This window comes from Erythrolamprus reginae, chromosome 4, assembly GCF_031021105.1.
Source record: "Erythrolamprus reginae isolate rEryReg1 chromosome 4, rEryReg1.hap1, whole genome shotgun sequence".
Taxonomy (NCBI): Eukaryota; Metazoa; Chordata; class Lepidosauria; order Squamata; family Dipsadidae; genus Erythrolamprus; species Erythrolamprus reginae.
Genome location: NC_091953.1, coordinates 82,953,937 through 82,968,299, shown reverse-complemented (window position 1 = coordinate 82,968,299; position 14,363 = coordinate 82,953,937). Strand labels below are relative to the sequence as shown.

Below are 14,363 nucleotides of genomic sequence, written 5' to 3'. Positions count from 1 at the left end.
CTGCTGACTGCCAGCAGTTCGATCCTGACCAGCTCAAGGTTGACTCCGCTTCCATCCTTCCGAGGTCGGTCAAATGAGGATTGTTCAGGGCAATAGGCTGTAAACCGATTATAGAGAACTGTAAAAAACTTAATAAACTTTAAGTGCTATTGCTTAGTTGTGTCTGATTCTTTGCAACACCATGGACCATGGCACCGCAGTCCCCTCATCCTCCAGTATCTCCTGGAGCTTTTCCAAAGTCATGTTTGTTGCATGATGAAGCTATCTTGCCCACCTCTGCCATCCCTTTCTTCTGTTTTTGATCTTTCCCAACATTAGGTCTTTTCCAAGGAGTCCTCTCTTCTCATTTGGTGGCAAAAGTATTTGAGCTTCAGTTGCAGTATCTGGCCTTCCAAAGAGCACTCAGGCTTGATTCCCTTTAGGATCGACTGATTTGTTAAATACATATATACTGTGTTTTTCAGAGTATAAGACGCATTGGCATATAAGACGTATCAGAGTATAAGACACACGTTAGTTTTTGGGAGGAAAATAAGAAAAAAAAATCTGCTTCTGCCTCTCAGCAAACAGTACAGATGATATACACTGTTTGCTGTGTATTTCTGTGCATGTGTATTTGACCCATAGAAATAGCAAAGAATTGTAGAAATGTACATTATGGCAGTACGTATATTAATGCCAGAAAGTTTTCTTAAATGTAGTCACACTAATTCCTCCCAATCATCATACAGAGCCTCGGTGGTGAAGTGGTTAGAGTGCAGTACTGCAAGCTACCTCTGCTTTTTAAAATATTTTATTGATTTTTTAAAAATATGAACACACACACAACATAAAACAGGTGCTCTATGAGTAGTGTCTACCACCAGAGAAGAATTCACACCCCACCACCAAATCAGGGGTGTTTCTTGCATATACCATTTTAACTCAAGAGAAAAATATCTGTTTATATACAGTGATCCCCCGATCATTGCGAGGGTTCCGTTCCAGGACCCCTAGCAATGATCGGGTTTTAGCGAAGTAGCGCTGCGGAAGTAAAAACACCATCTGCGCATGCGCAGATGGTGTTTTTACTTCCGCCGCAGCAGCGAGGAGCCGAAGATTGGGGTTTCCCCGCCGCCCACGCAAACTCCTCGCTGCTGCCGCGCCCGCCGCTTGTCCGCCGCCTGCCTGCCCGCGCGCCCGCCCTTCGCCCGGCCACCCGCCGTTCGCTCGCTGCTCGCCCGACCACCCGGGTTCGTTTGGCTTCGGGACATGCCGGCGGCGACGTTTTAAAACAGCCGCGCGGCTTCCCAACTGAGTCCCGAAGTCAAAGGCGAACTTCCGCGTTTGGCTTCGGGACTCAGTTGGGAAGCCGCGCGGCTGTTTTAAAACGTCGCCGCCAAACGAACCCGGGTGGCCAGGCGAGCAGCGAGCGAAGGGCGGGTGGCCGGGCGAAGGGCGGGCGAGTGGCGAACGGCGGGCGAGCAGCGAGCGAACGGTGGGTGGCCGGGCGAAGGGCGGGCGAGCGGCGAACGGTGGGCGAGCAGCGAGCGAAAGGCGGGTGGCCGGGCGAAGGGCGGGCGAGCGGCGAACGGCGGGCGAGCAGCGAGCGAACGGCGGGTGGCCGGGCGAAGGGCGGGCGAGCGGCAAACGGCGCGCGAGCCGGGCGAACGGCGGGTGAGCGGGTGCTGGGGGGGGGCTTCTCGCCCTCCTGCCAGCAAGAGGAGACCCAGGGAAGCCGCCCAGCAGCTGATCTGCCCGGCGCCATCTACGCATGCGTGCCCATAGAAAAAAAGGGCGCGCATGCGCAGATGGTGTTTGTACTTCCGGGTTTAAAAATCGCCATATAGCCGTTTCGCAATGATCTGGATCGCAATACCCGGGGGATCACTGTATTATAGAGTGATTCCAATTTATGGTCTTCCAAGTCTCCAGAGAGGGGCGGCATACAAATCTAATAAATTATATTATTTATTATTACTGATTCATCCAGAGAACACTTAACAGTGGAAATTTTATTAAACATGTACATGTTTTTATGAAGAACACTCCCTTGAATGAGAAACTCAAGTCTATCACTATATACGCATGCTTATCAAAAGAAATGCACCCAAGGGCAAAAGAGAAGCAAAGTACATAATTTTCTTGTTATTGATAATCAGCAGTAAGAACCAGATAAAAGGAGGTCAAGAGTCTCAGAAAGAGACTGAGAAAGAGCATCCATTTATGTTCATAAGGGCGTAAACCGATCGTCATCTGCATAGACCCCATTAATCTGTCCAGCTTTTAAATCTAAAGTATGACAGGGAATTCTATTTTCCATTGTTATGGCTGGTTCATATTTATCATCTAAATCTTCTGTTTCTTCAGCATTCTTATGTCTGGAAAAGAGAGAGAATAAAATTGTTACTGTCAGTAAAATATGAAAAGCATACATCCTTTCAGTCTTAATTTTGTGCAGATAAATTAACCCTTCTATAAACATTACCATATACTTTGGGGTAGTGTTTAAAGGGGCTGGGGCTAAAGTAGAGGAGTCTTCTTTGGTCTGCTCTGTCTCCAATTTCCCCAGCACTCTTCCCCTCCCAAATGTCCTCACCCCCACCTTATGGTAGTTGCTAGCCAGCTTCAAAGAAAGTGAAGACAGCTGACAGTACCATCTTATTTTCTCCAAAATAATTCAATATGATTCCAATGGTTGCAACTATTTGATACGTCTTCCTAAACTATAATTATATTAGTGAATCTATATCTGAAGGAGCAAATTAATAATTTCTGGTCTACAGTGATCCCTCGATTTTCGCGATCTCATTCTTTGCGAAACGCTATATCGCGATTTTTCCCACCCGATGATGTCACTCTCTTCCTTCCTTTCTCATCTTTCTTTCTCTCTCTCTTTCTCTATCTTGCTTCTTCCTCTCTCACACTCGCTTCCTCCCTCTCTCATCTCTTTCTTTCCTTCTCTCTCTTTCTCTATCTCTCCCCCTCTTGCTGGCGGGCGGCGGGCGGGCGGCGGGCGGGCGAGCGGGGGCATCAGCAAGGAAGACCCAGGGAAGGTTCCTTCGGCCACCCAGCAGCTGATCTGCTCGGCAGCGCAGCGAGGAGCCGAATCGGGGTTTCCCCTTTGCGTGGGCGGCGGGGAAACCCCAATCTTCGTCTGCTCACTGCTGCTGCGCTGCCGAGCAGATCAGCTGCTGGGCGGCCGCAGCAGCAGCGAGCAGACGAAGATCGGGGTTTCCCCGCCGCCCACGCAAAGGGAAAACCCCGATTCGGCTCCTCACTGTGCTGCCGAGCAGATCAGCTGCTGGGCGGCCGAAGGAACCTTCCCTGGGTCTTTCCCGCCGGCCACGCAAACTCCACCATCTGCGCATGCGCGGCCATGAAAAAAAGGGCGTGCATGCGCAGATGGTGTTTTTACTTCCGCAACCCTACATCGCGAAAAATCGATTATCGCGAGGGGTCTTGGAACGGAACCCTCGCGATAATCGAGGGATCACTGTATTTCAGTTTTTGACCTTGAGCACCACTCATTCATTGACAGACAGCATCAGCAATTTAGAGGAGATAATGAATCCAAAGGTTAAGTATAGCACATTTTCAACCCATAATACATAATGTAACAATCTTGGAATTTACATATCAGTAATATTAACAGCCATAAAACTTTATTGCTATACATAATTATTGTCTATCGTGTAATAAAACTATTTGTTGCAACCTCTTCCTCAAGAGGCACCTTTGCTTTTGCCACATTGGGGCACATCAGAAACACTTTATTTACTGTGTTAAACAACTGACTACTGAAATTGATAACCTGAGGGATTGTCTTTTTCCAAGAGTCTCTACCAGTCCAACCAGATTGAGCAAAATGGTGCAGATCCCATCAAACAGTGTTGGCTGCCAGTGATCAGAAGACAGGCTTTTTCCACAGTGGCTCCTGCTGTATGGAACATCCTCCTTTCAGAGGTTAGATTGATCCCAACCCTGTTAGTTAGCCTTTTGTAAGGCCCCAAAAATCCCTGGCTCTTTTCCTATGTCTGGGGTGATGAATGTGTCAAGGACCTGATCCTGGTTGTGTTGCTAACCGGCCAAATATTTTACTCCTATGTATATTAATCTGGGTGTTTTTAATATTTTAAGATGTCTTTAGTATTTTAAACTGTAATGTAAATATCATGTGAACTCTTGAATGAAGACATTTGCTAAAAGTAAATTACCTTGATTGCAAGGTAGGCTTTATAAAGTCACACTGCTGAAAGCCTTTCTTGCATGTCTCCAGAAGGTCGTGGAGACCTGAACTGAGAAACTCTGTTTCTCTGAAAATAAGAGCTATTCCAAGAAGCTGTAGCTTGATTTTTACATGTGCACCTAATATAAGCCCTACCCCCCAATATAAGCCCTAGTTAAGACCCCACCCATTCTTCCCCACTGTCTGGTTATACGAGGTGGCACAAGGAACATGTGTATAATTCAAGCTAAGGCAGGGTGGGGGGTGGAGGTGCCCCATGCATCCCATACTCACTTACCTTAGGACTGCTGCAGCCAGATCTCTCATGCCTCGACACCTGTCACACTGCTGCCTGAATTCTTCTGCAACCACTTGCAACTGCTTGTGGCCAGACACCACAGGGCGCATCACGTTGGTGCCTCTTCTGATGCCTAGACACCACATAGTGCATTGCACTAGTACTGCTGCTTGCATCAATATGCCATGTGCCATATCCTGCCAGTGCCATCTCTCACATGCTCAATGGCTCAACATGCCATGCAGCCTCCTGACACAAGCAGTAGCACCGGTGCAATGTGCCATGTGGCATCTGACTGTGTCAGATAGTAGCGCAACAGGTCTCACAGTGTGGGAGGCCTGGCTGCAGCAATCGTAAGAAGTGTTGGGCGAACCCAACGGAGTTCGGATTCGGCGAACTCACCCGAACTTTGCCGGGAAGTTCAGGTGAGTCAGCCGAACCCAAACCCAAACCCAAACCCAAACTTTTGCTTGCAGCAAGCCGCTGCGGCGTCCTTTTCTGTAAAAATAAACAATATTTTTGGGGAAACACAGTACTGGCCTGGCACCTAGTGGAAAGAGTGTTTTGTATTGATTGTTTTGTTTTACCTAAGGTTATTATATAAGAAGTTCAGTAAATAAATAAATAGGTAAATAAATGCATTGTGCATGCTCATTCTCGAATGTAGCAACTACTTAAATGTATTATTTACATACCTCCTTTTGCTTCCTTTTATTTTTACAGAAAAGGATGCCGCAGTGGTGCTGCAAGCAAAAGGAGGTGGGAAATCCCACGAAGGGATTCCGGGGGTGGGGCTTTGATGTCATGGAGACGCCTTCCTCCCCGTTTTGACCGGCCAGGAAGTAGTCTCTGTGACGTCAAAGCCCCAGCCCCGGAATCCCTTCGTGGGATTTCCCACCTCCTTTTGCTTGCAGCGCTGCAAGCAAAAGGAGGTGGGAAGTCCCACGATGGGATTCCCCACTCCCGGGCGGTGGTGTTTCGTGCTGTTCGGGTTCGGCATGCTAAACACTGCAAAGTTCGGCACAAACCCAAACTTTGCAAGTTCTGTTCGCCCAACACTAGTCGTAAGGTAAGCGAGTAAGACATCCCTCCCAAATAAGACCCGGTGCTAATTTGGGATCTCAAAAGAAAATAAGACTGAGTCGTATTTTGGGGGAAAGACAGTACTGGCCTGGCACCTAGTGGAAAGAGTGGTTTGTATTGATTGTTTTGTTTCACCTAAGGTCATTATATAACAAGTTCAGTAAATAAATAAATATGTAAATAAATGCATTGTGGATGCTCATTCTCTAATGTAGCAACTACGCAAATGTATCATTTACCCACAGAATGTCCAAGTGAAGAAGCTTCACTATGTACTCAGAGTTGCGTGATCCGTGAGATAGGTGGCACATTAATTTTATAAATAAATAAATAAGAATGATTTATATGCATTGCTTCTTCTGACCCTTTCAGTTCTATATGCATACCAGGCAGTGTTGTTGCATGTGTTTCCCTTTCTCCCATTCCCTTGGCTTCTGATTAGACCTTTGTGTTTCCCTAGATTGATATTACAAGCACCACCTGTCTCTTTTACTTATTAGCTTGCCTTCCCTTGATGCCTGTTTGGCACAAAGGATGATAATATACCATGAATCAGTTAGTATTTACATAGAGAAGAGGCATCTGTTAGCCTAACCCTGCATTTATTAAACAGTGGGGGCGGGGGGAGGGGGGGAATAAATCAAGAAGCAATCAGGGAAATTATTGTTCATTCCTATTTGTGATTGGGGACTGACCCAAAGCAAGACAAATAAAATGCTCACCTTTTACGGTGATAAATCCCAAAAGATACGGCTAAAACAATTCCAGTCACAACGATGCCAAGAATAACCCCAAATGCAATCAGCCAAGTGGACAGAGATTGCTCAGCTGGTGGAGCTAAAGTTGATGAGATTTCCAAGAACTGCAGAGTGTCATCAGTTAATAAAAAGGCATTGTTGATCCGATTTCGATTCATTCTTTAAAAAGAATTAGTTTGGCATATTTATAATCAATCAAATCAAATGTAGTCAATAAAAATAACAACTTGTTATGCTCAACATGTAAAATGACTGAGGAAGAAAATGATTTAAGATCAATAATCATTATTTTCATTTCCAAAATTCATTATTATTGTATACTTTATGTAATATTGCCTTAATGTTGGTCCCAAAACATAAACTGATGTAATAAAAAACTGTAAGTGTTCTGACAGAAATTATTAATTCTCATATTAAAATTATTTGGGGGGCTTTCAGTTATTTTTTCTGGAATCAGTTCAAATTGCTGGTTCAGAGTTTAAATCTTCAAAGATCAGAATATTTTTCCACCATAAAGAAGCTATATGTTATTTCCACTTTTTTAGATCTCATAAACATTTAAAATCAGAAAGACAAGAGTTCAAATAGAGTATTTCATTTATGGAATCAGGATTTGAACTAGTTGAGTCTGAAAAATACTAATGAAATCTTGCTTTAAGGAGTGATTTTGTACAATTTTCCTTAATTGTGCTTAAGAGCCATGGTGGCACAGAGATTAGAATGCAATATTGCAGACTATTTCTACTGACAGCCATTAGTTTGATTCTGACTGGCTCATGGTTGACTCAGCCTTCTTCCTTCCAAGGTCAGTAAAATGAGGAGCCAGATTGTTTCGGGCAATATGCTTATCTTTGTAAACCACTTAGAGGGCACTGGATAGCACTGTGAAGCAGTATACAGTGATCCCCCGGTTATTGCGTTCCCGACCATTGCGAACAGGCTAATTTGCGATTTTTCAACCCGGAAGTCAAAACACCATCTGCGCATGCGTGCCCTTTTTTCTATGGGCATGCATGTGTAGATGGCGCCGGGCAGATCAGCTGCTGGGCGGCTTCCCTGGGTCTTCTCCTGACTCCTAAAGCGGGGAAGTTCGCCAGGAGTCAGCGGAGAAGCGGCGCGCCTGTTTTAAAACGATCGGAGCCGGCCTGGGGGGGCTTTCCAGCAACCCCGAGCCCCCAACCTGGGCTCGGGGGTTGCTGGAAAGCCCCCCCAGGCCGGCTCCGATCTTTTAAAACAGGCGCGCCGCTTCTCCGCTGACTCCTAAAGCGGGGAAGTTCGCCAGGAGTCAGCGGCGAAGCGGCGCGCCTGTTTTAAAATGATTGGAGCCAGCCTGGGGGATCGGAGCCGGCCTGGGGGGATCGGAGCCGGCCTGGGGGGGCTTTCCCTTTCAGGGCGGGCAAGCGGCGGGCGCGGCAGCAGCGAGGAGTTCGCGTGGGCGGCGGGGAAACCCCAATCTTCGGCTCCTCGCTGCTAGGAAGTAAAAACACCATCTGCGCATGTGCAGATGGTGTTTTTACTTCCGCAGCGCTACTTCGCGAAAACCCGCTCGTTGCGGGGGGTCCGGGAACGGAACCCTCGCAATGATCGGGGGATCACTGTATACAGTAACTAAGTACTATCACTATCACTAGTATTAATTGCACAAAAAATGGAGAAAACTTTGTAATTTTGGAAGGGAAGTCAATTTTTAGAGTTTGTAAAGAAGGAAATGATGCCTTCGGACTTTGCGTATATTCCTGTAATTGAACATGAAAAGAAGTTAGAAATTTCAGCATGGCAGTAGTCTCACACATTCTTCCAAATCAATCATAAAATATTTACAGGAAAGAAAGATAAAGGTTTTAAAAATGGCTTCATAATTTCCAAACTTTAAAATTATTGATAATCTGTGGGATCTTCTCAAATGTATATTCAAGGTTATCTAAAAATATTTACAGTTCTACACTTCTACAAGAAATGGTGGTAGGCGAATTCAAAAGCAAAAATAGAAGGTCTAACTGTAGCTAGGTATAATAAATATTTGAAAAGCTGTTATTTCTGCCAAGGAAAGTATTACAGAATATTGATTGAAACTTTTGTATCTGTCTTGTACACTGTTTTCTTATTCTGTTTTTGTAAGCAAATGCTAACAAATACTTCATATGCATTCAATTTTTATATGCAAAATTTGAATGTATATTTAATATTTATTGGAAGTTGCTTTAAATTTGTTCCAAGTAGAATTTGTAGCAGTTTCTATTTACCTAGGGATTTCCTGAAGCATACAATATGATCAAGAAAAGTTTGCATACAATTGTACTTTGTATTCATTACCAATCTGGAATAAATGTACCCTATTCACCAATTAGGTATTTATAAATTTGCATACATAATACCCTGTCTTTTCCAGGAAAGAAATTAGACTTTAGAAATAGTGCAATGGAGCATAGCACTAGAGTATTATATCACATGTTAACTATGCTCAAAGAATTTCATTTCTAACTTTCTAGTACAACAGATCCAATAGAAAATTAAGTTGCCTACTTTAATATTAGCTGATTTTATTGATAGAGCCTTCTCTTAAGTACAATTCCTCACTGAAACACTTCTGAATCTTGCATTATATTCATAGTTGTAATGTTTCATAGAATTTAGTCTTAAGGCTGTGCATACACAATATATTTTTCCTAGAATGAATTGTACAGTGAATTACCAATACTTAGAAATGTAGAAGAAATGAGAAATACTCCTGCTTTAGATACATTAGTCATAAATTCCCATACCAACCACTGAAACGGTTCCGGTAGTTCAGCTTAGTTATGACAGAAGGAAGTCTCTACACTAGATTAACACAGCAATATGCTAATTATGTAACATCTTATTGATTAATCTTTTATGATGGAGATGGGATAATAAGACAGATTCAGAAATTTGTCTGCCTCAAGATGAGTCAAACTAGAGGCAGGTATATTTTGGAATTTTATTAATTTCACTTTCCTTTCTCTCCATATCTGAAACACTTCTTTTAATAAGTTATTATTCACTTCTAAGGTACAGGTACACCTCAACTTACAATAGTTCATTTAGTGACCATTCAAAGTTACAACCGCAATCAGAAAAGTCACTTATGATAATTTTGCATGCTTAAGACCATTGCAGCATTTCCATGGTCATATGATCAAAATTCAGATACTTGGCAACTGAGTCGTATTTATGATGGTTGCAGCATGATGTGATTCCCTTTTGTGACCTTCCAACAAGCAAAGTCAATGGTGAAACCAGATTCACTTAACAACTATATAACTAACATAACAACTGCAGTGATTTACAACAACTATAGCAAGAAAGGTCATAAAATGGGGCAAAATTCATGTATCTGTCTTAGCAACACAACTTTGGGCTCAATTATGGTCATAAGTCAAGGGCTATCTGTGTATAGTTTTAAATACAGCAATAGGTGTTTCAAAAGAACAGCTAATGTCTACAAATGATGGACAAAAGCTAAATCCAGGCTGTTAGAACAATGTGCCATTGATTCTGAAAGAGATTTGTATTAAATCTGCTTACATAGAGTGAATGCTTCAAAGCACAGCCAGAAAAAGTAAAGTACATTCCATTATTCTTTGCATGGACCAACAGGTCAATAATCTCTTCCCCCAGCCAATGCACTGTAGTTGCCTCTGAATTTTTCTGTTTAAAACAGTCTAATCTTCTCATAAGCTTAAAAGTTAATCTCTCCCAAACAATGCATTCTCTTTCATTCCCGCGTCCGTGTTTATTCAACAAATAATACTGTATTTCTAAAAGACAAATCATCTGTAAAAGTCTACATTCAACAAGTTAAAACATGTAAATTATAGCAATTCACTTTTGAAGCTTGTAAAGAAAACCACCAGTACATTGTTGCATCATCTTTGAATTTATCTTTTGTGACCAGTCAGCTGCCAGCAGAGCTAACAGCAGAGTCAGATGAAGAGGAGATTGAGGAAGAGCTGGGCCGGCTTCGCAGCCTTTGGAAGGCTATGATAAGGAAATTAGTACCAGAAATAGAGGCAGAGCCTTCTGCTCTCCCCCAGGTGGAGAGGCTGCTGTTTTCAGAGCCTGAGCTGAGTGAAGAGGAGGAACTGATGGGGCCAACCCAGATGCATGTATGCCGCAGAGAAGAAAGGAAAGGAGAGCAAAGGAAAACAAGATGGCTGTCAAGGAAAAGCAGATGTAGACACTATCTACCACCTCCACCCCAGGAAATAAACAGTAGGGGTTGGGAATGGCCAGTTGTCACAGTTGGCATTTCCTTTTAGGATACAGCAAGCATTTTGGATTTCTAGGCCAGAACCATGTCTATTGGGACTAATTACATTTGGTTTTTTTGTTTATCCACATGACTGTTCCTAGGGCTTGCTGGAGCTGCAAATGCCGGTTGAGCAATGGCTGTGCATCCTGATGACTCTTACTTTTTTGGGCATTGGCCCCAGTGCCAAGGACTCCAAAGAGCTGCTACAACCACTGTCCATTCCTGTGCAGCTGAACGGTGCCAAGATATGTGCCCTGATCCTGGACTCGCTAACCAACATTGAGCGGATTCTCTAACCAACATCAACTGGCAGCCAAAATGTCAGGGACAGCCCAAAGGTTCAAGCTGCTCCTGGTCATCAACAAGCCTCAAAGAAACGGTTTCCTCAAGCAAAGGCCAGCAATCACCCCTCAATTTGTTGGGGTGATTGCTGGCCAACATCAGTGCCATCACTGCTGGGGGGGGGGGAGGGTTGCCGTTGGCTTCTACACCACCAACTCCTCTGAGACCTGTTACTATGTTGCGGAGAATTTTGGGACCAACATCATTGTGGGGGGAAATGACAAACAGCTACAGAAAATCTTGAAGGTGGAGAAAACCTTCCTCTCCCAAAAGGACAAACCCATGCTGATTTGGGGGGGGGGGAGTAATATATATGTCTTCCATGCTTTCCCTGCATTTCCTTGCATGTCCTGCATTAACTGTCTGCTGAGCTCGATATTTATATTTTTTGTCCTTGGTGTGTGTGCTTGTACGTATGAGTGATGATGTGGATGGATTGGATTGAGTGAATGGGGTTGGAATGACTGAACTGGGGAAGAGTGAGAGACCCAGGGCCAAGAAATGGAGCCCCCTCTGCTGACCTGGATTCTAATCTTGTTCAGCCATAATGTGTACTTATTGGAACTTACCATATTTTTTTGGAGTATAAGATGCACCTTAGTCTTGGGGGAGGAAAATCTGCCTACCAAATATTCATCTGGCTAGCATGCTTAGTCTGGTCAGCTTCAGCACATTATTTTAACCACTGGTTAGGGCTTTGAAAAAACCCTTATTTGGGGAGAGTAATAATGAAAGAGCTTGCAAGCCGATAACAGCTGGGAACATCGTTAGTACCTCATTAGGGCTGGAAAGAAACATTCAGAGCAAGTAGAACAATGGAAAAAAACCCTGCAAAGGCTTAGGGTTTGGAAACATTCTTCACAGAGAGTAACAGTGAAAGAGCTTGCAAGCTGGTAAGAGCTGGGAACATCATTAGCACCTAGTTAGGATTGAAAAAAAAGCTTTGGAAAAAGCTACATTCGGAGTATAAGACACACCCAAATTTTCAGCCTCTTATACTCAAAAAAATACAGTAAGTAGTTTTGGCAGCATGGCTTAGTATAACCCAGGACTATGACAAACCTCAGTGCGGCTCTGAGCATTTTCAGACTGAAGAAAATATGCCAATGTTCCTAACAAAAATAAATACATTTGTTTTAAATAAAGTTTTAGAAATATATAACATATATGCCTGATATGTTACCTTATGGCAGCTTCCACGTCATTCCTGGGAATAGTTGTTATATTTGTGGATGAATTTGTGATTACAAACCAAAATGATATCCGACTGGTAATATTGCACAGCAATACATTAGAAATTCTGAGAATTAAAAACAAACAACATTAATATGACAAGTCTTCCCACAGACTCTCAAGACAATCATCAGGCTGTGAATTATAGATGTAATATTATGATCTCACTTTCAAAGTACAAGCTTTAGAGAGAGCGTTTTATTTTTTATTACCTGCCCCAGCTTTTACACGATCCTTAGCACTGGCCATTCTGGGTGAGCAATTTGAGGAACTGAAGTCCATATAACTATAAAGCATGTTCAGAATGAAAAAGACTGAGCATCCAGTGACATGGGTGGATGAGCCAGTAGACTCAGCTCTTCCCCAGGTGAATTATCTGAAATTTCTTTTTCTTTCTAGTGCTAAAATACTTCTATTTTTTTCCATAAGGTATATGATCAAGGCTAGAACATGTGACTAAGATGTCAAGATTTACATTAATTATATTGGATAGGAGTCTCAGTTGATGCAGATTAATGGGACTGATATCATATGTTCATCACACCTTGTTCCATTCATGGCATGGTTCTTGTTTAAAGAGTATAGGTAAGTCCTTGACTTACAATAGTTCATTTAGCAAGTATTCAAAGTTATAATGCCCTTAAAAATGTGACATGACAATTTTTTACATTTGCGACTCTTGCAACATCCCCATGGTCATTTGATCAAAATTCAGCTGCTTGGCAACCAGCTCATATTTATGACATAGAAGCAGTGTTTTGGGGTTATGTGACCCCTTTTGCGACCTTCTGACAATCAAAGTCAATAGGGAAACCAGATTCACTTAACAATAGTGTTGGGTGAACCGAACTTGCATAGTTAGGGTTCATACCGAACTTTGCAGTGTTCAACATGCCGAATTCGAAAACGATTTTTTTTTAAAAAATGTGTTCCGGTTCGGCGTTCGTGCCAAGCACCGCAAAGTGCCGCTGCCCAGCTGTCATCTACTGAGAAGAGGAGGAGGAGCCGGGCGCTGGTGACAGTGGAGGAAGGCAAACACCGGGGAGCTGTCGGCCGGTCGGGAGGCACAAAAGGACGAAAAAGGACGCCGCCACGGCGCCGCAAGCAAAGGGAGGTCCCTTCACGTGAAAATATTTTTTTTATTTTTACGTGAAAGGACGCCCCAGCCACGCCGCAAGCAAAAGGAGCTGGAGAATCCCACGAAGGGATTCCGGGGACAGAGCTTTGATGTCACATATACCGGCAGGTTGCTAAGAATGCCAAGGTGATCACTTCCTGGATTCCGGGCGTGACACTAGAATAATGAAGGAAGGATGGAATCCAGGAAGTGATCACCTTGGTGTGCTTAGCAACCTGCCAGTATATGTGACGTCAAAGCTCTGCCCCCAGAATCCCTTCGTGGGATTCCCCAGCTCCTTTTGCTTGCGGCGCAGCTGGGGCGTCCTTTCACGCAAAAATAAAAAATATTTTCACGTGAAGGGACCTCCCTTTACTTGCGCTGCCGCTGTGGTGTCCTTTTTCGTAAAAATAAAAATAAATAAAAATAAAAAATCTGTAAAAATAAAAAACGATGGGATTCCGGGGGCAGAGCTTTGACGTCACGGAGTGTTCGGAGTTCGGGTTCAGGTTCGGCTGAACTTTGCATGAAATTCGCCCAAACTTGCTGAACCCGAACACCGTTGGGTTCGCCTATCACTACTTTTTTTTAAAAAATAATTTTTTTAATTAAATTCTATCACAACAAACAAACAAAAATCTTAAAGAAAAAGTGCCAAACACCAATAACCCCTCCACCATTTAGGGGGTTCAGTTATTTACAGTAAATTTCAATTTCTTCCTTGGCTCCGGTTTACATTTCTTTACATACAAAGAGTGATTGGAGTTTATTTTTCACATTGTCGGCATATATTCTATGTAAGATATAATCTTTCACCTTATTCCATCGTGCCATCAGCTTCTCCAATTTATTTTCATCACAGTTAATTAATCTTGATTCCGTAATTTCGAAGTGAATGTGGTCCACCATGTACCAGTACCAATTCTGGATTGTCCGTTTATTGCTGTCCTTCCACCCTAATACCACTACTGCTTGTGCACTTTCCAAAGCTGCTGTTTTGATTTCTCTAAATTCTCGTAATTCCCCATGTTTAACTAGTGTTGCTAATTCTT

At 43.2% G+C, this 14,363-nt stretch overlaps 1 protein-coding gene across 3 annotated transcripts in view; it reads right to left on the bottom strand.

Moving 5' to 3' along the window:
* Positions 1-1,939: 1,939 nt before the first annotated feature.
* Positions 1,940-14,363, bottom strand: part of CLTRN (collectrin, amino acid transport regulator) — a 37,449-nt gene continuing 25,025 nt past the window's right edge. For all 3 annotated transcript variants that reach the window (XM_070750650.1, XM_070750649.1, XM_070750651.1), the window contains 3 exons: positions 12,145-12,261; positions 6,311-6,505; positions 1,940-2,360 (listed from right to left, as the gene is read on the bottom strand). In XM_070750650.1, coding sequence (XP_070606751.1) covers positions 2,210-2,360; positions 6,311-6,505; positions 12,145-12,261 — 463 coding nt within the window. In that variant the 3' untranslated portion in view covers positions 1,940-2,209. The remainder of the gene's footprint in view (positions 2,361-6,310; positions 6,506-12,144; positions 12,262-14,363) is intronic.